The following is a 23,333-nucleotide window of genomic DNA, read 5'->3' as shown; positions in this document are numbered from 1 at the left end:
ATCATGGAATCATTAAGGTTGGAAAAGACCTCTAGGATCATCAAGTCCAACCGTCAAACCAACAACACCATGTCTCCTAAACCATGCCCTGAAAGTGCCATGTCTACAAGTCTTTTAAATACTTCCAGGGATGGTCACTCCACCACCACTCTGGGCAGCCTGTTCCAATGCCTGACCACTCTTTCAGTAAAGAAATTTTTCCTAATATCCAATCTAAACCTCCCCTGATGCAGCTTGAGGCCATTTCCTCTCATCCTATCACTAGTACCTTGGGAGGAGAGACCACCACCCACCTGTCATGGTTTTAGCTGGGATAGAGTTAATTTTCTTCACTGTAGCTGGCATAGTGCTGTGCTTTGGACTTAGTATGAAAATAATGTTGATAACACACTGATGTTTTGGCTGTTGCTGGGTAGTGCTTATACTAGTCAAGGACTTTTCTAGCTTTCCATGATCTGTCGGATGCACAAGAAGCCGGAAGGGGAGGTGGCACAGCTAAGAGAGCGGATTCAAACTGGTCAAAGGGGTATTCCATATCATGTAACTGGGAGGAGCTGGCCAGGGGAGGGAGGCAGCAATCGCAGTTCGGGGACCGGCAGCATCAGTGGGCGGGTGGTGAGCGTTTGTATAATTTCTGTTTCTTTTTCCCTTTTTCCCTTTTCATTATATTATCATAATTGTTTATATCATAATCATTATTATTTTATTTTAAGTATTAAACTGCTCTCATCTCAACCCACAAGTTTTGGTTGAGTTTTTTTTTGCTTTTGCTCTTCCAATTCTCTCCCCCATTCCACAGGGGTGGGGGGAGTGACCGAGCGGCTGCGTGGTGTTTAGTTGCCGACTGGGGCTGAACCACAACACCACCTCACTACAGTCTCCTTTCAGGTAGTTGTAGAGAGCGATAAGGTCTCCCCTCAGCCTCCTCTTCTCCAGACCAAACAACCCCAGTTCCCTCAACCTCTCCTCATAAGACCTGCTCTCCAGACCCCTTCACCAGCTTCACTGCCCTTCTTTGGACACACTCCAGCACCTCGATGTCCTTCTTGTAGTGAGGGGCCCAAAAATGAACACAGTATTTGAGGTGTGGCCTCACTAGTGCTGAGTAAAGGGGCACAACCGATTCCCTACTCCTGCTGGCCACACTATTCCTGATACAAGCCAGGATGCTGTTGGGTTTCTTGGCCACCTGGGCACACTGCTGGCTCATGTTCAGGCAGCTGTCAACCAGCACCCCCAGGTCCTTTTCCTCCAGGCAGCTTTCCAGCCACTCTTCCCCAGGCCTGTAGCGTTGCATGGGGTTGTTGTGACCCAGGTGCAGGACCTGGCACTTGGCCTTGTTAACCCTCATACAATTGGCCTCGGCCCATGGATCCAGCCTGTCCAGATCCCTCTGTAGAGCCTTCCTACCCTCAAGTAGATCAACACTCCACCCTAACTTGGTGTCATCTGCAAACTTACTGAGGGTGCACTCGATCCCCTCATCCAGATCATTGATAAAGATATTAAACAAGACTGGCCCCAATACTGAGCCCTGGGGAACACCGCTTGCGACCGGTCACCAACTGGATTTAGCTCCGTTCACCACAACTCTCTGGGCTCAGCCATCCAGCCAGTTTTTTACCCAGCGAAGAGGACACCCATCCAAGCCATGAGCCACCAGCTTCTCTAGGAGGATGCTGTGGGAGACAGTATCAAAGGCTTTGTCCAGGTAGACAACATCCACAGCCTTTCCCTCATCCACTAGGTGGGTCATCCTGTCATAGAAGGAGATCAGGTTGGTCAGGCAAGACCTGCCTTTCATGAAGCCATGGTGGCTGGGCCTGATCCCCTGGTTATCTTGCACTTGCCTATTGAGCTCACTCAAGATGAACCGCTCCATAATCTTCCCCGGTACTGAGGTCAGGCTGACAGGCCTGTAGTTCTCTGGATCCTCCTTCCAGCTCTTTTTATAGATGGGTGTCACATCAGCAAGCCTCCAGTCATTTGGGACCTCCCCTATTAACCAGGGCTGCTGATGAATGATGGAGAGTGGCTTGGTAAGCTCCTCCGCCAGCTCCCTCAGTACTCTTGGGTGGATCCCATCTGGCCCCATAGACTTGTGAGTGTCCAGGTGGAGCAGCAGGTCGTACACTACTTCGTCCTGTGCGGCGAGCGAGGAAAGCAAGCAGCCAACTCAACGTGAGTGATAGAGCAAGCTTCAGTTTTATTTTTAAGTCACAGCGCTTTTATATGCTCTTGTAAACAAGCTTCAACAATTACTTCATACGGATTGCGACACCTCCTTAACGAACAGTCTATTTCTGTACTTCGTGCCTAAACTCCTTGTTGTTTGTCGGATGCTCTCAAGGCCGAGACATATCCCTGCCTTTCTTCTTTGCTCTCAAGGCCGAGATATCTCTCGCCTTTCTTCCTCCTCCTGGTGACTTGCAGATTCTCTGTAATTTCCCATCATCGGGTCTGATCTCTGTAATTTTCCATCAGCGGGTCTGACACTGGGTCTGTAGTCAAGCTAATTCCATCGCGTACCTATAATCCTCCAGCCCGCTTTCTATCTCAAACAACTTATCAGGGGACCTGCATGTGGATTCAAGCCTATAGTTTCCCACATTTCCCCCTTTTTCTTTTGTTCCTTGAGAAAGGAACACGGCACTCATACTTCTTTCCATCATTCGTCGCATACATTGCGATATACAAGGAACACACATTAATACAATGATAAACAGTATAAATATCATTAGTCCCATCTGCAAAATACTCTTAATCCAATTGCCAATGCCCCATCCATTAAACAAGCTGTTAAACCAATGCCATGGATCATCCTCCCTAAGTTCTGAGACCCTCCTTCTTAAGCTCTCAATACTTGCATGTATTGATTCCGAATGATCTGATAGATTCATGCAACACATCCCTTCAAATTCAGCACACCCATGTCCTTGGGCTAAAAGCAAAAAATCTATGGCTGCGCGGTTTTGCAGCGTAGCGTGTCTTACAGAGCCTACATCTAGTAATAAGTCAGATAACGCCTTTGATGTGGCATTTGTTTGCTTAGCTAGCCAACACCCTAGCTTGTTTAATGTCGTGAGGCTTTGAGCAACACCAACTCCAGGAGCCAAGAAGGAAGCAGCTATGATCTTTGCCGGATTCCAAAACTCAGCTGTAGAGTCACAGCTGTTCTCAAACTTATGAGTGCTCCTTTTGCTTCTCATCTTTCTATAATGTTGATAAATCATTGAAGTGTTAGGAGTAAGAAGTGTTAGGCGACCTATAGAGCAAGGCCCTCCCTTTATATGTGACGGGATGCCAGGCCAAGCCCGGTCTCCACAAATTAAAAACAAACCTGCAGGTAGAGCAATAGGCATATTGCTAGAGCGGGATATATTTGCAGAGGTATAGTTACACCAAGCAGTGGCATTTTTATATACACTTAGGGTGGCATTCACAGGCCAAGAAAGAGACTGGTTTCGTTCCGTATAATTAAAGTATAAGCAAGCATCCATTGACAAAGAACCCAATAGCTCAAGCTCTTGTGGCTCGAGATTAGTTTGAGGGCGATGGACTGCCCAACCGTCCCAATTATTCACACAATTCTGGGGAGTATCACAAAGGCTCCCTAAGTGTGGTGTATTTTGTGGTATCACTAGCGTCCAATTATCAACCGGCACTCCAACCAAACAGGTGGAGAGGGGATTTCCTGGCGATGACAATGATAGGCAGATGGAATCTTGGCCTGTTAGATTTGCCAGGGTAACCCATACATTCTGTTTTGGCTGGGGCGGTATGTACATGCCCTCGGTGATTCTTATCACGATACTTACGATGACTAACGGGAGTACTATTGATTTGTCTAATCCAGTCAAGGGTGTGCAATTCATATCGTCTAGAACCCTCTATTTCGTGGCCTGTGATGATTAAAACTTTATGTGTCTGTAATGGGTGATAGTAGCAACTGTCACACCACCCCCTAGCTCGATGGGTTCTTACCCACCCGCGCTGTTGACAGCTATGACACTCTTAGTACCCAGGGTCGGCACTTATTACATTGGGGACATTCTATCCGTATCCTGGCTACCTCTACCGGTGCAGTCATACGTCTTCACTGTCTCCTGTCACTTCGCAGATTTCGTTCTTCTGTTCATTAGGCATAGCCTTTACCCATCTACTGGGTATCCACCTTGGACCTGTGGGGGTAAGCACACACATGTAACCTCGACCAAAATATTTGACTTCTACGGGCCCTTGCCATAGACCAGTGGAAGGGTCTCGATACTTTACCATTACTGCCTGTCTTGACTCCTTCCTACCGTCATTCCCATGCACCCACGCAGGAGGGTTATCGTGTTCTGCAAATATGCACAAGTGATTTAATACAAACAAAACTATTGCAAGCCGTTCTTGTACATCTTTTACGTCTCGAAATTTGTTTAGATATTGTTTTAGAGTCTGGTGCGCCCTCTCAATTATTGCTTGCCCTGTGGGTGAATGTGGAATGCCCGTGAGATGGCGTACCCCCCGTGCCTGTAAAAATTTCCTAACCTTCTGACTACAGTATGCTGACCCATTGTCTGTCTTAATCTGTGCTGGAGTTCCCATTACAGCAAAACAGACTGTTAAATGACGTATAACATGGACGGCCTTTTCCCCTGACTGTGCTGTTGCCCATAAAAACTTGCTATAAGTATCGATAGTAACGTGAACATATTTTAGTTTCCCAAATTCTGACACATGCGTAACGTCCATTTGCCATATTTCCCTGGCCTGAAGGCCTCTGGGATTAACTTCTAGCCCTATGCCTGGTCCGTGATGGCTGCAGGTAGGGCAGGCTCGTACGATTCCCCGGGCTTCTTCCAAGGTGACTTGAAATTGTTTCTTTAAACCTCTTGCGTTCTGGTGAAAGGTTTGGTGAGATTCTCGTGCTTTAGCGAATTCGCTCACTGGCGCCGTAATGGCGACGAGCTTGTCAGCGCGATCATTTCCTTCCCCCAAGCCTTCTGTCCACTGATGGCTTCGTATGTGAATAATACAATATGGCAATGTTCGTTGTTTAATGGCGGATTGAAGCTGTCTTAGGAGTTCAAATAACTGTGGGTTTTGTACTTCTTTTAAACGTGCATCTTCGATGCGGTTAACAATTCCAGCCACATAAAAAGAGTCAGTTACCACGTTCAACGCTTTCATCATCCAGCGAGAAAATGTCCATACTACAGTGGCTAGCTCCAACGTCTGTAAAGAGTCACATGGCTCGGCATGTATTAATTGATATTTCCATTGACCATCTTCATGCCATGTCGCTGCTGCTCTCCTGGAACGTTTACCAGCATCCGTATAGACAGTCACTGCTTCTATTATGGGTACTGCTTTGCGTTTCGGCCTTTCCATCCAGCTGTTATTGCTGATCCATTTAAGAACGGGAGCTTTTATTGATTCCAGTTTGATTTCTATTGCTTCTGTTAATAAGCTTGATTGTAGCGCTGGGGAATTCCTCAGCCACCACTCCAGATCCTCTCGCTTTACTGGTAGGTAGATAGTATGTGGCTCTGCTCCTATTATTTGAAGGATACGAGACCGACCTTTTTTAATTATCTCTGCCAATTCTTCCGTCTTTTCTTGAATCGTTGTCCTCGGCTGTAGGCTTGTAAATATCCATTCCAACACCCTTATCTTCTCCCCCTTTTTCTTTTTGCACTGAGTAAGTGCACCCAAAATGTGAGTAGAACCATGGAGTATGGTGAGATCGATGGGGAGATCGGGGTCTAGCCGGTCTACTGCTCTCTGAACGATCTCGGAGCTAAGACGTTGTATCATAGAGGTTTGTTCGGCAGTCGGTCGGACCGGCGCGGCAGGGTCAGTGCCCTTTAACATAGGGCGAAGAACCTCCAAGTCATCATTAGTGATTCCGGCTACTGGCCGTAGCCATTGTAGGTCTCCTAACAGCCGTTGAGCATCATTGAGGGTTTTAATTGCTGTGTGTAACGTAAGTTTCTGTGGACTTACTTGAGAGTCACTGATGCGCCATCCGAGGTATTTCCATGCTGGCGAACGTTGAACCTTCTCTGCTGCTATTACTAGGTCGTGTAGCTGGAGCTGTTGCTGTAAATATAATTCTTGCTGTGCCGAGAAGGGTTGTTGTTGCGCAAACAAGATGTCATCCATGTAATGGTAAATTATAGTGTCCGGCCATTGCTGCCGCACGTTTTTTAATGCAGCATCTATGAAAAGTTGACACAGAGTAGGGCTATTCTTCATGCCTTGTGGCAATACTGTCCATTCGAAACGTAAGTCAGGACCCTCTCTGTTGATTGCTGGTAATGTAAATGCAAATCGCTGGGTATCCTGAGGATGCAGCTTTATAGTAAAGAAGCAGTCCTTTAAGTCGATAATTAGCAAATGCCAACCAGTTGGTAACATGGCTGGATTTGGAAGGCCAGGCTGTAAAGCCCCCATCGCTTGCATTTGCTGATTTACTGCTCGTAAATCATGTAACAGCCTGTATTTCCCTGACTTTTTCTTGATAACAAAAATAGGGGTGTTCCAGGGGCTTGTCGACGGTCGGAGATGTCCTTGATCTAATTGTTCTTTTATTAATATGTGGGCTTGCTGTAGACTTTCCCGTTTGAGCGGCCACTGCCCGACCCATACTGGCTCTTCTGTGAGCCACGTCAGTGGGATTGGGAAAGTCCGTGCGGCAGTGACCGCACCCGAAAAGGGGCGCCAGCTGATGCAGGGGAATCAGTGGTAAGTATCACGCCCAATTGATTCAGCACATCTCGCCCAATCAAAGCATGGACTCCTGCTGGCAACGGCATAACTGTGATGTATAAAGAGGCGACTCGGCCGTCGATAGTTATTTTAACTCGTTGTTGGCTGCGTTGAACTGGTGCTGTGCCCCCTACCCCTGCTACTCCGTCGACTGCATTCCTCAGTGGCCATTGAGGAGGCCACTGGTTTCGTGCAACAATGGTGATGTCAGCTCCCGTGTCCAGCAGGGCAGGAAGCCTCTGGCTCTCATTACCATGGGTAATCACTACACTGGTAAGGGGTCTTTCAGTCAGAGACAGAGTCAGGAAAGCAAGCCCCCCAGTGGATCCAAAGCCTTCTGTTCCTCTAGCGCTGGTACCATCTGACACTAACGGCTGTGCCAGCTGTTGTATCGGCACCAGTTGTGCGAGTCTGCTGCCTTTTGGTATATATATAGGGGGAAAGGCAGTCTGTGCCACGATACAAATTTCTCCTTCGTAATCACAGTCTATAACTCCAGGCAGAATAAACAGTCCTTGCAAGCCGCTTGATGACCGTCCAAATAGCAATGCTCCACACGCTTGCCCATCGATTATCAATGGGCCCTTTATTCCTGTCCTGATCTTCTGTGGACGAGTGTCTATCAAAGTGACATCTACTGCTGTTGCCAAGTCCAAGCCGAGGCTTCCGCTGGTGGCGGGTTGCAAATTGGAAGCTGGCCGGAGCTGCTCGGCACGACTGGTGGCGTGGTGACGGAGTGCTGAGAAGTCACTGGAGCCGCGATTGGTGTCTGCGCGCTGCGACCCCGGGCGCTCAGCTTCCCGTTTCCCGAACGCCGGCAGGCAGCTGTATTGTGGCTTTGAGCTTGGCAGTGTTTGCACCATAAGTTAGCTTCGCTGCACTGTCTCTTCATGTGTCCTGCTTTTCCGCAGCAGAAGCATCTAAAAGTAGCTGGCCCTCTGTTAGGGTTTTTAGCTAGACCCAATGGGGCGAGAGCGGCACAAACTTGTTGTTGAACCTGTACCATTCCCTGCCCAACTTCCCTCAATGCCTCAACTAACATAGCTTGAGGGCCAGTAGGTACTCGACTCATGCGTTCAAGCATCACCTCAATGCCTGCGTCTAGGGGAAGTGTAATTAAAATACTTTTAGTAGCTTGGTTGGAGTTTTCCATAACACATTGACGCAGCAATGGGCCCTTCATAAACTCAGGTAAGTCGGTACGATCTAACGCTTCTGTAACTCGATCCACAAACGTGGCAAAAAGCTCTTCCCTCCCTTGCTTAATTGACATGTAAGAAGGGGTGATTGGTGCTGTTTTGACGCGCTGTAAGGCGTCCCTTGCTAGCCTCATTGATTCTCTTAATACATCAGGGCCTGTCTGCATTTGCATGTCTAGGGACGAGAAGGGTCCTGTTCCCATGAGTTGCTCTACTATTACTCCTGCTAGCGGATCGTTTTGCTGGCGTTGGGTGTTTGCCGATCTATCGCATAGGGCGTGCCAGTGAGCCTGCCATAAAAGCTGCTGCGACTGTGTCAGTATGAACTTCATAATGTTTTTAATATCCTCGGGACAAAGCAGCCCGCTTCCCCAAATGTAATTTAGCATCTGTCTGGTCGGCTCACTGTGTACACCCGATTCGCTGACTGTACTTCTCAGCTGGTTCAAGATTTTCCAATCAAGAGGAGTATGGTGTGCAAATAAATTTTGATTGTTAGCAGGGTCCGGTTGATAGATGACAGGGAAAGCCTGAGCCAACAAGTCGGCGGTCTCTAGGTCCCCATTTTGTAATGCCTCTAACCCGATTTTCCGCCAGTCAACTCGGCTGCGCACACTAGGCACAGAACGGTGACTAGACGGGGTGCTCGGCTTATTTTCCTCCACCGGAGAAACTACATCACATAAATTTTCAATATCTTCACCTCCCTTTCCCAAGCTTATTCCTTCTCCGCTAGTTTCTACAGATCCACCAGGAGGAGGAGGAGGGGGAGGAGGAGGAATAAGGGGCCTTCGAGGTACAATAACTGGGATCCCCGAGAAGGGAGGCGAAGGATTGCCTAAGCCAATTCCAATCTTTCCAGCATTGGGGTCACAATTGTCTAGCCGATCAGAGGCGGCTGTTGCTAATCTTTTTTCAGTTTTATATTTTTTCATACAGTTAATCACTTCCCGCCAAGGTTTCATTAGCTTTTTCGCTGTCTTATCGTCATCTATCACCAAGTCCCACAAACAATCACCATAAGCTCTCCACTCCTCTACTTCAAAAATCGACTCCGGTTCTTTAAAGAACCCTTTCGCTTTGCCCACTGCAACTAGCCCTGACAAGTCTTTTAACTGACTTACTCCCCGCTTTTCTAAAAAGCGCTTTAATAATTCAAAAGCTACCTCGACCTCCATCGCCCGATGTGAGGATAAATCAGCGTCGTTTGTACGGCTCTCGCTCCCGGGTTAGCTTCAACTGCGGAAAGCGGATCCCCTCTTGAATTCCGAGGTTGGATCCAGGCCGGAGGGTCGGAACGTATCAGAAATGATGCATAAATCGACTCCTCTTTTGCCCCCTGGCCGCCGTCTGCCAGTGCGTCTCCGTCTCTCGCTGCCGTATCAGAAATAGTCCTTTTCAAGTCCCTGTTCGGGCGCCAGTTGCGGCGAGCGAGGAAAGCAAGCAGCCAACTCAACGTGAGTGATAGAGCAAGCTTCAGTTTTATTTTTAAGTCACAGCGCTTTTATATGCTCTTGTAAACAAGCTTCAACAATTACTTCATACGGATTGCGACACCTCCTTAACGAACAGTCTATTTCTGTACTTCGTGCCTAAACTCCTTGTTGTTTGTCGGTTGCTCTCAAGGCCGAGAGATATCCCTGCCTTTCTTTGCTCTCAAGGCCGAGATATCTCTCGCCTTTCTTCCGCCTCCTGGTGACTTGCAGATTCTCTGTAATTTCCCATCATCGGGTCTGATCTCTGTAATTTTCCATCAGCGGGTCTGACACTGGGTCTGTAGTCAAGCTAATTCCATCGCGTACCTATAATCCTCCAGCCCGCTTTCTATCTCAAACAACTTATCAGGGGACTCACATGTGGATTCAAGCCTATAGTTTCCCACAGTCCTGGATTATGGGGGTGTTTCTTCTGCGATCTGTCCCTGCCTTCCAGCTCAGGGGGCTGAATACCCTGGGGATAACTGGTCTTACTGTTAAAGACTGAGGCAAAGAAGGCATTTAGTACCTCAGCCTTTTCCTCATCCTCGGTGGGAATGTTCCCCTCTGCGTCCAATAGAGGATGGAGATTCTCTTTGGTTCTCTTTTTGTTGTTAATATATTTGTTAAAACACTGTTATCCCTTACAGCAGTGGCCAGGTTGAGTTCCATCTGGGCTTTTGCTTGCCTAATTTTCTCCCTGCAAGACCTATTGAGGTCTCTGTACTCTTCTTGTGTTGCCTGCCCCAACTTGGGGACATTAATTTAATTTATTACCAATCAAATCAGAGTAGTGTATGAGAAATTAAACCAAATCTTAAACCACTTTCCCCCTACCCCTCCCTTCTTCCCAGGCTTAACTTCACTCCTCCCTGAGTGGTGCAGGGAATGGGGGTTGTGGTCAGTTCATCACATGTTGTTTCTGCTGGTCCTTCCCCCTCTACACTCTTCCCCTGCTCCAGCATGGGGTCCCTCGCACGGGAGACAGTCCTCCACGAACTTCTCCAAAGTGGGTCCTTCCCACAGGCTGCAGTTCTTCACAAACTGCTCCAGCTTGGGTCCTTTCCACGGGGTGCAGTCCTTCAGGAAGAGACTGCTCCGGCATGTTTCCCCCACAGGGTCATAGGTCCTGCCAGGAGCCTGTTCCAGTGTGGGCTCCTCTCTCCATGGTTTCACAGCCTCCTTCGGGCACATCCACCTGCTCCAGCATGGGGTCTTCCATGGGCTGCAGGTGGATATCTGCTCCACTGTGGACCTCCATGGGCTGCAGGGGGACAGTCTGCCTCACCATGGTCTTCACCACGGGCTGCTCCAGTGCCTGGAGCACCTCCTCCCCCTCCTCCTTCTTCACTGACCTTGGTGTCTGCAGAGGGTTGTTTCTCTCACATATTCTTACTCCTCTTTCCTGGCTGCTGTTTTGCAGCAGTTTTTTCCCCCCTTCTTAAATATGTTATCCCAGAGGCACTACCACTGTCACTGATTGGCTCAGCCTTGGCCAGCGGTGGGGTCCATCTTGGAGCTGGCTGGCACTGGCTCTATTGGACATGTGGGCATCTTCTGGCAGTTTCTCACAGAAGCCTCCCCTGTAGTCCCCCACTACCAAAATCTTTCCACAGAAACCCAGTACAGTAATGTGTAGAAGACCCAGTTCCTTATATGAAATAGCAAGTGTAGTTAGCTGAATGCTACAAAAAATTCATACTCTAGTTCGCAACAGTTATGCTTACCTTTAAGATCCCACTATTTAAGAAAGCGTCACAGAGGGCTCAAATGTCTTGTACTTGGGCAGAGAATTCTAGTGAAATTTAGTGCATCTCTTCTAATGGACTCACAGTGCAAAGCCCTACTTTGATATTAAATTAATTTTTTTTTACAGATTCTATTGCACAGGGACAATGTTCTTTTTGAAGACTGAGGATGAGAGAAATACACTGTTTTTTCATATGTATCCATCATACAAGGAGAGGCTGAGAGGGCTGGGATTGTTTAGCCTGGAGAAAAAAGAAAGCTAAGTGGGTTATCTTATCAGGGGAGTGTGTGAAGAAGATGGAGCCCAACTCTTCTCAGTAATGGCCAGTGACAGGGCAAGAGGCAGTGGGCGTATTTTGAAATATGGGAAATGAAAGGTTTTTTCTAATGTTTAAATTGTGTGTTTCCTGGGAAAACTGGAACCAGTTGCACAGAGAGATTATGGAGTCTCCATCCTTGGTGATATTAAAAACCTGACTGGACATGGCCTTGAGTAACCTGCTCTAGTTGATCCTCTTTTGGGAGGGTGGGGGTCTGGACTAGGTGTTCTCTAGAGGGATCTTCCAACCTCAATAATTCTGTTATTCTGAAAAGTATGTGTCAATAGGTTGGCCTGCCAAGTCCTGGTTAGCTTGTATTTAGGGGTGTCTGTTTGCTTTGGTGATTGACTTGGTCTAGTTGAAATGGTTACAAACTGTTCAGGAGAAGATTATCCAACAACCTGGCATTTTAGCTGTCTGGATTTACACTGCAGCATTGAGTTGGGACTGTTTTTGAAGATGCAGATCCTTTTTCTGAAGAGTGTAAAATATTAGACAAATAGTCTTCTAGTCTTTTTGGAGAAGAGGGTGGAATAGAACATATAGGACCTTCTAAGAACTAGGTGGCAGCTCACCTTGCTTTACTGACACACAGCATGCAAGTACTAGAAATCAGATGGCTATTTTTGATTCCTAGCTGAAGGAAGAGACACAGACCAGAGGAAGAGGAGAATCAGGCTTCTTTTCCAAGAGACATCTACAGGCTAGCAAAGGAGAATGGTAGGGACTTTGTCCAAAGAGAAGACTTCTTGATGGCTGAAGCAGTATCTTCCTTCATAACCCAGTAATGGCCCAACCTGAAGGTGGTAATATCAAGTCCAGTCAGTCTTACCCATTTAATATTGTCTGTCTGGGATTTTTTCTTAATTTTTTGCTTTTTTCTTTTTTACCTGAAGAAGGCAGAGGGACCCCATATATTCCACTGGCAATTTCTGCTGGCATTAGCAAGGCTCAGATTCCATCAGGGTCAAAACCAAAATATGTGCCTTTATTAGGGGCAAACAGAATATGAAGAGGCTGAAAGCTACCTCTCTTTCCAGGAAGTTAGCTCACACTGCCACCATTCTTCCAAGTACTGCTAGTTGGAGACAGGTATTGAGAAATCTTTCTGCCCCAAAGCTTCTGTCTGTCTCAGAATTAAAAGATTCTAGCAATGCTAGACCCAGTGTTGGTCTAAGGCAAAGCTTGGAGCCGTTTCTAGTTAACTTTATTTAAATCAACAGGAAGTTGCCTCCAGTCATGAGCCTGTGGGATTTTTCCTTTCAGACAAGAATGTTAGTTCTGTGTATGATTTATAGACACAGGATCACTATCAAAGTTTTCAAACTTCTTTTTCTTAAGTTTTGCTGTATTAGTGTTGTTGCTTAAGAGTGATAATAAAAACAGGTGCACAAAAATCTTTGTATAGACAAATGTAACAGAGAGGAATGCTGTCAGACACAGCTTAGTTCTTCAACTTGAAACATGAAAAGCAGAAACTAAAAATTAGATTTCATGAATAAACAACTTCTAGTTTGAACACAATTACTATGGCACTGTTGTGTTAATAGATGAAGATATTTGGCAGGAAATAAACCCCCTTGCAATCCAGCTGGTCCTCAGATGTCAGAGGGGCTGGGGGCAGCTGGGCTTAGATTCTGAGCGATACCCAATTCAGCACTGTTAGTCTGCGAAGGAGTCACTAACAGGACAGTCACTATTAGTCTAGTCGTGCTCAATAACACTTCATGGCCAGATTCACTAATAGTGCAGTTATTTGAAGCAACAGAGATACAGGTTCTTATCGGATTGCCAGTGATAAATACACTGTCTGCAAAGCACGTGCAAGTATAAAGTGCTAAAACACAAGATAACAAGGTTGTTTTCTAAATTTCCTGGGGAATCACTCAGTATAACCAAGTGTTCGAGTCTTTCCCAATAGGTGTCCCTATGGGGGAGAAGAGAGGTTCAGCCTGTCGACTGATCCCAGTAGTCTGCAATGGTACCTTCCCTAACGTCCCTCTCTCTTGGGGTCATTTTTATACTATTTTATGTTTAGGTGGAGCTTGAGTGACTCTAGTCATACATACTTTTGTTATTGATTGGTGTAGAAATTCCTCGCTTTGATTTAAAGGTATAGACTAAGAGAAATTCAGAGGGCACACTCAGTGAGGGGTGGTCGTACCTTGGAGGCAGGTAACTTTGGGATGGAGATGTGTGTTTTAGTATTATAATGAGGTTATAATGAGCAAAGTTCACCCACAGGGCATGATGTCCAGGCATGGTTCCATGGTTCTGTCCAGCCCCCAGATCTGCAGTGATTTATGGACGAGTTTGGCCATGAAGCCTTCGCTTGACTCCCTCCTCCAGTTATCTCCCTTAGATTAGGACACTGAGCTCCCTCAGTGTTCCTAACATCTAAGAGTGCAGGTGGTGTTGCTTAGGGGACAATCACTGAACCAATTTCCAGCATGCCAACCGCATTCCATCCTGGAAGTTAACTTTTATGAAATGTGGATATAACTTTAGCCTCAATAATTTCAACCTCAATAATCTCACCCCCAGTAATCATTCCACAGGCACGCACTTGGTTGCTCACGGATACGTATGCAGGAAAGCAGAATAAAGTGGGGATGTACTCAATGTAGACCAAGTGGGAGCACTGTCAGAGTAATATATTCATTTCCATGGTGATGATAAATGTGAGGATGTTCAAAATGAGGTGCATGTTAACCAGTGAACAGCTGATCAATGATTGTGGGAGTTTTTTCCATGATTTTGAGGCTACTTTATATTTTTATTTCTCAAAGAACGAAATAAACTTAAGAGCTTGCTGAACAAAATAGTTATGAACTTTTGTCCTGTGCAGCTTCAGGAGGTCAGGCTAGATGATACTCTCAGAGTATGAATCCAGATAGTGATACTAGGTATATCTTAATATATCCTTTTGTAATTTATCTAATAACTTGTTTTCTTGGCTTTTCTAAATATTAAAGAGATTAGGTGTGAATTGCAAAAGCTGGTATGCATAAGTGCAGCTTTTGTGCTGTATCTTTTAGTACCCTGTCAATTAGTTATTAACTTCCCTGTTTTTCTTTTTGATGGTTCTTCCTGTCTGCTTTTTCTGCTCTGTGAAGAGGTGATAGGAAAGAGTCATCTTACTTTGACAGAGATAGGTTCTACGTTTATGTGGAATGAAGCTTTACTTGCTCAGTTTTACTTTATTTTAACATGTGCCTCAGTATGTTTGCAACCAGTTATTTAATGTTCTGTTCTAATTGAGCTCAGACTCCATAACAGCAACTTCAAATTCCATACATCTGTGTAAAACAGCTGTTTTGTAAAATGTTCTTCAGTGCATTATAGGTTTGCTGAGCATGGACTGCTAGGAAAACAATAGATATTAACTTATTCATTTTGATTTTGACAACAGCTTGAGCTTCTTTTTGCACTGTTTGCTTCTAAACCAATAGGAATGCTAGCTCGTGTGTTCAGGAATTAAACTTCAGTCACGCTGAGCTGAAATTCCAGCGATCTTAAGCTTGTAATGTTACATTTTGAAGTTTGTATTGCTCAAGTTATGCCTTTTGTCTTAACGTGGCTTTTCATTCAGTTGGCTTCTTTTCCTAACAGAAGAAACTCTTAATACAGGATTAGTGAATTCAGTGTGTTTCCATAGTTATCAGGTATAAGTACAAGCATGTGAGGATAAACATAAAACTAAAATCTGAAAGGGCACAACTTTTTTTTTTCTTACTTTCCACTTCCATTCTCCCCTTTCCCATCAAACTGAAACATATGAATTTTTTTTTTTGCTTTGTACGGTTAATATATTGTTGTTGATATATAATGTTAAATTCAGGGATATTTACTTAATTGTGTCAGATCATTTTAAGAGCTTTCTGGTTTTTTATGCAGTTCCTGAATTTATTATTTTTCTTCTTGAATTTCTTGGTCCTCCAGAGAAAGGCGTAAAAGGAAGAGCAGAAGTCCCTCCAAGTCTCCTAAAACATCTAAAACAACAAAAAGAAAGTCTTCACAGAGTCCTCAGAGAAGGTCAGTTTGATGTAAACATAAAAGTTAATGAGCAGTAAAGGAGGAAAAAGTTATAGTATTTCTGTTAAATTTAAACGTGACAGAGATCAGTGTTATGAAAGGGGCTAACTCAGTTTTTGTTTCTTGTGGATTTTTTTTGTTATGCAGGAAGCTCTTTAATAATTTTCTTTTCTAAGGAAAAGGTTTGTTTTTCAATAAACAGAACACTAGAAGGTGGATACAGATACATATATTGAAAACAATTTGGGAAGTATTTTCATTGATTTACTGCCTTTTCACTAGTCGCCTCAGATAATTTCAATTGGTCAGTATGATTCAGTTCTAATTTAAAACAAAACAAAAAAACCCTTCATAGATTTGATCTTTGGTATGCTTTCCCCTAGAGAGTTTTAAATCTGTTAGTGATGCAAATTTGCTTCAAATCAATAAAAGGCCTTCACTGGATACAAACTAATTTGGTTTTCTCTTTGCAAATACCATGTATACTGAACTCATGCATTCTTTAGCTCTCTCCAGTCAAAAAATCCCCTTGTCTTTATGAAGGGGTTTTTGTTATGTTTTGGGTTTTGGTTTTGGTTGTGTGTGGGGTTTTTTTGGTGGGTTTGTTGTTGGTTTTTGGGGGGTTTTGTGTTTTTTGGGTTTTTTTTGTTTATGGTTTATTTGGTGGTTGGTTTTTTTTTTGTGTAAACCCCCAGATGAGAGACACCACGATACCAACATTCTTAGTTACTGTACTGTGCAATTTACTGTACAGTACACTCAGTGTATGGATTGGTAGTACATTTGTTGCTGTTGGATCAAATTCTGATTTGAGTAAAAATTTTCTTAAACAGAAACAAGAAAGAAAAAAAAAGAGAAAAGGATACAAATAACGAAAGAAGAGAAAAGGAACACTCAACCTCCAAGAAGAAAAATAGTAAAGAAATAGAGGGAAAAGAGAAATCTGACAAAAGCACTACTACTTTGAAGGTAAGCTGTGTCACCAAGTGATAAGCGGAGTGGAGTGCTGCAAGTGGAACAATTATTGCAATTCCCTTTCTTTTTTTTCTTTTCCTCACCCTCCTTTTTCTCCTGTTTTCCTTACCAAATTATTGCCACTCGGGTTTAGGTTTTGCCAGTCAGAGACATGAAAATCATTCTCCAGTTGATGTTAGTAGGCCAGTTTGAGAAGTCTGTGTTTGAACTTACTGGACCTATAGGAGCTTGTGTGAATCGGTTACGGAAACACTTTGGTTTGGTTTCGCTCTCTTTTCTGTTCTGTGTCATATGTTAGGAGTTGGCTGGCTGCCTATCTGTGTGAGCAGGCAGGAAGCAGATTGTGTAACTGAGCAGCAGGGTTCAGGATTAGTTTGGCTGTGTTGTGGTTTAACCCCAACCGGCAACCAAGCACCACACAGCCGCTCGCTGACTCTCCCCCAGTGGGATGGGGGAGAAAATCAGAAGTGTAAAAGTGAGAAAAATCATGGGTTGAGATCGACAGTTTAATAGGGAAAGCAAAAACCGTGCACACCAGCAAAGCAAAACAAGGAATTCATTCACTACTTCCCATGGGCAGGCAGGTGTTCAGCCATCTCCAGGAAAGCAGGGCTCCATCATGCGTAATGGTTACTTGGGAAGACAAACACCATCACTCCAAATGTCCCCCCCTTCCTCCTTCTTCCCCCAGCTTTATATACTGAGCATGACATCATATGGTATGGAATATCCCATTGGTCAGTTTGGGTAAGCTGTCCTGGCTGTGTCCCCTCCCAGCTTCTTGTGTACCCCCTGCCTGCTTGCTGGGGTAAGGAGCAGAAAAGGCCTTGACTATGTAAGCACTGCTCAGCAGTAACAAAAATGTTCCTGTGTTATCAACACTGTTTCCAGCACAAATCCAGAACATAGCTCCATACTGGCTACTATGAAGAAAATTAACTCTATCCCAGCCAAAACCAGCACAGCTGAAAAGATTTTTAATAAACTTTCACTCTTCAGTTCTGCCTCTCCCTGGTCACTTTGGTCCTGGGCTGCATATTGGGCTCTGCAGAAGTAAAGTTGAAGATTTGGGGAAGAGTAGTATGGGATTTTTCCCTTGCAAAATAGAAGGTGGTGTGATTAAGAAAAGAACCATTTTCAAAGTGTTTAATCTTAGAATTTGAAAAGCAGCATGCCTTTAAAGAGTAGTTTGTGATACTCAGAATTATTCAACTGTTATAAAACAGCTGATTTAGGTGACTCTGTCCACATGCTTAAGTAATTGTCTTACCCAAGAACTCTCTTAAAATTTATCAGTTATGTGACAAAAAATATGAAAGAAAAATTGTAATCCTGTTTTATTTAGAAAATATGGTGAAGTCTTAATTTCTGGAGCTGATTCTCATAGGTCCCATGATGCTGCTTGTTCTGCTTGACCTGAATATTGATGATAAAGATAGATGACTATGCAGTGATTTCTTGGATGACAGGTTGTTATGAGAACCTAACTTCAGCCAATTGAAAAGAAAGCTTTTTAAAAAGAAAACACAACAAAACAAACAACAAAAACACAACAGAAAAAATAACCTGATACCTCTATTATGAAAATTGCTGAGACAAGATAGGCATGTAAAAATTGAGGCAAACAAAATACCAAAAATTGTTTGGAAGTCATATCCTGTAATGCTAAGAGTATGATTTTTATTTTTTTTTTAATAATTTCATCTTTGGTAGGACAAAGATCACACTAAAGAGGATCCGAATTCAGGAACTGACAAGGAAGCAGGCAACAGAGATACGCAAAGGACAGATGAAGTCAAACTACAACAGAATGGGAACTGTCAACCAAATGACGAAAACCTCTCAATTAAAATAGAAGAGATTTAAAGTGAAGAATGGGCCTCTGACTCAACTAAGGAATGAAATCCAAAGCTTTTTATTTCCCAGAATGAGGAAGAAAATTCAAAGCAATCAACCTGAACATGGTGATAGTACTAGTAGCTCTTCCAGTTCTTGTGATAGCTTTGTTGATTTCTTGCTGTAAAGCAAGAGAGTACGGACCAGTAATTATACCATGAAAAGGCAGATGCCATCAGAACTATTCATCTCTGAAAATCCATATTATTTCCATGATGGCTGTACTTATTTGTAAAATGATTTATGTTAAGTTTTGTAATAAGCTGTTACAAATAAGTAGAAAATGAATGATGTAGACCTGTACTATCAAAAAAAAAAAGCTGAATATGTGCATTGAAGGTTGTTTAAAATACTGCTTGTTGATGAATTTTGTATTGTTTTACTTTGTGGGTTAAAAAAATCCACAAAAATCTCAGTGCGTATTGTTTGATATGCTTGGAAATAGTGCATAAATATACAGAATTTCTTTTGTTGTAAATGAAAACTAGAGAAAAAGGATTTTTAAACATATACAGTTTTACGGTTCTTAGGTTAAATGCCCACTGACTAGTTTGTTTTTTATTTGCTCACTGCTTGAGATTCTTGGGTTTTATTTAAAACAATTTCTTACTAATATCCCTAAAATGAATATTTCTTTTAAAGTATTTGAACAATGCATGCTACTTTTCTGTTCCTAAAAGGAACATTGCCATGTTATAGATAACAGGTTCACTTACTGGGTTATTTTGGGGTTGTTTTGGTTTTTTGTTTGCTTTTGTCCTTCCAGAAGTGAGCACATCTGTATGATGATATTAGAACTTACAGCTTTGTTTTGAGCCGTACTGCAGTGTGTCTGTTCAGCTGCAAATAGTACAGGTGTCATTATGAAAATAATTTATTTGTTTAAAAAAATATGGGAGCACAAACAGAAGATTTAGTGCCTTCTTAAAGGTATTTTCTAGAAATGTATATGTGCTATTACTAATTTTCAGCTAAATCTTACATGATCTCTATTGCTATTTTGCCATCACAATACTGTAGACAAGAATGCAGGTGATTTGTCAGAACAATTGTTTCACAGAATCACAGAATGGTAGGGGTTGGAAGGGACCTCTGGAGATCATCATCTCCAACCCCACTGCTTGAGCAGGCACACCTAGAGCAAGGGGCACAGGAACGTATCCAGGCAGGTTTTGAATGTCTCCAGGGAAGGAGACTCCACAACCTCTCTGGGCAGCCTGTGCCACTGCTCTGTCACCCTCACAGTAAAGCAGCTTTTTCTCATATTGAGGTGGAACTTCCTGTGTTCCAACTTGTGCCCATTGCCCCTTGTCCTGTCATTGGGCACTATTGAAAAGAGCCTAGTCCCATCATCCTGACACCCACCCTTTAGATATTTGTAGGTATTGATGAAATCCCCCTTCAGTCTTCTCCAGGCTGAACAAACCTAAGTCTCTCAGCCTTTCCTCATAAGGGAGATGCTCCAGTCCCCTGATCATCTTGGTAGCTCTCTGCTGGACTTGCTCAAGCAGTTCCCTGTCCTTCTTAAACTGGGGGGCCCAAAACTGGACACAGTACTCCAAATGTGGTCTCACTAGAGTAGAGGGGGAGGATAACCTCCCTCGACCTGCTGGCCACATTCCTTTTAATGCAACCCAGGGTACCGTTGGCCTTCTTGGCCACAAGGGCACAGTGCTGGGTCAGGGTCAGCTTGCTGTCCACCAGTGCTCCCAGGTCCTCCACAGACCTGTTTTCCACTAGTTCAGCCCCCAACCTGTACTGGTGCATGGGGTTGTTCCTCCCCAGGTGCAGGACCTTGCACTTGCTCTTGTTGAATTTCATCAGGTTCCCCTCGGCCCAGCTCTCCAGCCTGTCCAGGTCTCGCTAAATGGCAGCACAGCCTTCTGGTGTATCAGCCACTCCTCCCAGCTTGGTATCATCAGCAAACTTGCTGAGGTTACACTCTATCCCACCATTCAGGTCATTGATGAATATGCTAAACAGGACTGGGCCCAGCACAGACCTCTGGGGAACACCACTAGTGACAGGCCTCCATCCAGACTCTGCTCCATTGATCACGACCCTCTGAGCTCTGTTGTTGAGCCAGTTCTCTATCCACCTCACTCTCCTCTCATCTAACCCACACTTCCTTAGCTTGCCTGTGAGGATGCTATGGGAGACAGTGTCACATTTATAGGTGAAAGCAAAGATGCATTTTGGGGACCACCACTGTACAGAAGTAGTAGCTGAATACAAAGCATTTTCTGATCACCTACATCAAAGACAGCCCTTTAGACATTTAACATACATTTGGATTACCTTAATTGTCACCTCTCCATCATCAGCTCTCATATCTGTTGGGTGATATAAAAGGAATTGTATGCAAAGCTGAGGGGATAACTAATTTTGGGGGGGAAAAGTTCTAATTTACACAGGAGTTATATGGTAGAGATTCTTTTTTCATTCTTTAAAGAGAAAGCATGTAAGAAGAAAATGACAAAGCAAATATTTTTGTCAAGGTAAAATATTGCTTGTGCTCTCTGAACTAATTTAAACATTCATCATTGTGAGATTTCTTAAGAGTCATACCTTTATACCTAAAATCAAGTAGATTATTTTTAATGCAGCTTAATACAATCAAATTACTTAATTGCCTTACCTCATGGGGAGAGTTATTTCTTTCAGTTAAAAATAACTTAATAGCATATTGGCTATTTGCTTTCAATTTGTTTTTCTTTTCCTTTGTATAGTTAATTCTTACCAAAAAAAAAAAAAGGCATATTACAGGGAATGAAACATTTGCCAAATTCTTAAGGTAATGAAACCCAACTTGATTATGAAGCTGCTTAATAACTTTTTTTTTAAATAGGATTTTATGTTCTTGTACATTTAAGACTATAGAAAATGCTTTACCATGTAAAGTATAGACAGTCATTTTTGTGATATTTACACCACATGCTGTTGGCTGGTAAACAGCTTATTCTGATAAATGAATGACAAATCTGTATGCTTATAGAAAGACTGTGAAGGATTGTGTCTTGCAACAACAGCTGTCTTATTTATGGTGTGTAAGTAGCGTAAAGCAAAGAGATTCTTTGTATACTTGTTATCTTTGGTACCATTTCACTAATAAAACTAAGTATTTTAGAGAGAAGTTTGTGCTGACACATACTTTTAGTTGATCCGGTCTTATTCAGGCAGCTTCTTTGATTTGAAATGTGGATACAAGTGAAAATCTACATGTAGTATTTATAATATCTTTGAAAATCTATGTCGTGGTTTAGCCGGCAGCTCAGCCCCACACAGTCGCTCGCTCACTCCCCACCGGTAGATGGGGGAGAGAATCAGAAGGGTAACGCTCGTGGGTTGGGATAAGAACAGTTTAATAATGAAAATTAAAAGAAACAACAACAGAAATGCAATGTAAAGGAGGACAACGAGAGGCGCAAAGCCCCGGGGGAGGGGGGAAGGGAGGGGAGAGGGGGAACGAACCGCCGGAACAAAACGCACGCGCCGCAGCCGCCCGCCGACCCGGCGCCGCGCCACCTGCGCGCTGCCGCTGCCCCCCCTCAATATACTGGTCATGGTGTCACATGGTATGGAATGAACCTGCCATTGGCCAGTCGGGGTCACCCGCCCCCACCATGGCCCTGCCCCTCCCAGCCCCCCCCCGCCACGCGGCAGAGCGCGGGAAGCTGGAAAGGTAGCCGACCCCCACAGTGAGGAGAATTAACCCCTTCTCAGCCAAAACCAGCACATTCTCCACCCCTTATTCCATACCATTTACACCATGCCCAGGTCCCATATGATGCAATACAACTGTACCAACCACCACCCCTCCCCTTCCCATCCTTTAACATAATACACAGACATCATTCCTTAGTCTATGGACCTTCCCTGTAAAATGTCCATTAAAATGTCCATTGAGTTCACCCAGTCCATGACTCTGGGCTCCATCTGTCGTATCAGTCTTTCAGGGTGGGAGAGATGGTGTGTGTGGCGTTGGGTTGCTGCATACCGAGTCAGCCATCGTTCCATCACTGCTGCACTGCTTGTTTCACAGTTTATCTTCCATGGGTTGGGAGGCTTGTACTCTGATATCATTGATACAACACGGAGGTGACACACAATATTAAACAGCAGATCGCATTGTGCCATTCAGTTCATTGACTGTTTTCACCCAAAATCAAATCCCCTTGAGGCACACATCGGATTTCTCCATCCTCCCACATCACCCACCAAGTACACCCAGGTCCTCGAGCAAAAGCAATCCCATGGATGGGTTTGCCTTTGCCGGAGGCAGGAAGAACCCAGACTGTCTTGCCCAGCATACATTTTGCGTGCACTGCAGGGACTCTATCCCCTTCCACAGTATGTAGGATTTCTGACTGGGCAGGGCCAGCTCGATTGGCAGATCCCCTCGTGTTGACTAACCACATGGCTTTGCTAAATGTGTATCCCAGTGCTTGAATGTTCCACCCCCCATTGCTCTCAATGTAGTTTTTAACAGTCCATTGTACCGTTCAATTTTCCCAGAGGCTGGTGCGTGATAGGGGATGTGATACACCCACTTAATGCCGTGCTCTTTGGCCCAGGTGTCTATGAGGTTATTTCAGAAATGAGTCCCGTTGTCTGACTCAATTCTCTCTGGGGTGCCATGTTGCCACAGGACTTGTTTTTCGAGGGTCAGGATAGTTTTCCGGGCAGTGGCGTGGGGGACAGGATATGTTTCCATCCAGCCGGTGGTTGCTTCCACCATTGTAAGCACATGGCGCTTGCCTTGGCGGGTTTGTGGGAGTGTGATATAGTCAATTTGCCAGGCCTCCCCATATTTATATTTCAGCCATCGTCCCCCATACCACAGAGGCTTTACCCGCTTCGCTCGCTTGACTACAGCACGTTTCACATGCATGGATAGCCTGTGCAATAGCGTCCATGGTCAAGTC

The 23,333-nt window shown here is 44.3% G+C and overlaps 1 protein-coding gene across 4 annotated transcripts in view; it reads left to right on the top strand.

Annotated features, from left to right (window-relative positions):
• The window catches only part of LOC142049447 (uncharacterized), a 57,339-nt gene extending 37,974 nt beyond the window's left edge, over nucleotides 1-19,365 (top strand). For all 4 annotated transcript variants that reach the window (XM_075077180.1, XM_075077179.1, XM_075077181.1 and 1 more), the window contains 3 exons: nucleotides 15,445-15,537; nucleotides 16,371-16,506; nucleotides 18,226-19,365. In XM_075077180.1, coding sequence (XP_074933281.1) covers nucleotides 15,445-15,537; nucleotides 16,371-16,506; nucleotides 18,226-18,378 — 382 coding nt within the window. In that variant the 3' untranslated portion in view covers nucleotides 18,379-19,365. The remainder of the gene's footprint in view (nucleotides 1-15,444; nucleotides 15,538-16,370; nucleotides 16,507-18,225) is intronic.
• Nucleotides 19,366-23,333: the final 3,968 nt, after the last annotated feature.

Source organism: Phalacrocorax aristotelis, chromosome W, assembly GCF_949628215.1.
Source record: "Phalacrocorax aristotelis chromosome W, bGulAri2.1, whole genome shotgun sequence".
Taxonomy (NCBI): Eukaryota; Metazoa; Chordata; class Aves; order Suliformes; family Phalacrocoracidae; genus Phalacrocorax; species Phalacrocorax aristotelis.
This window is presented reverse-complemented; position numbering and strand designations above follow the sequence as displayed.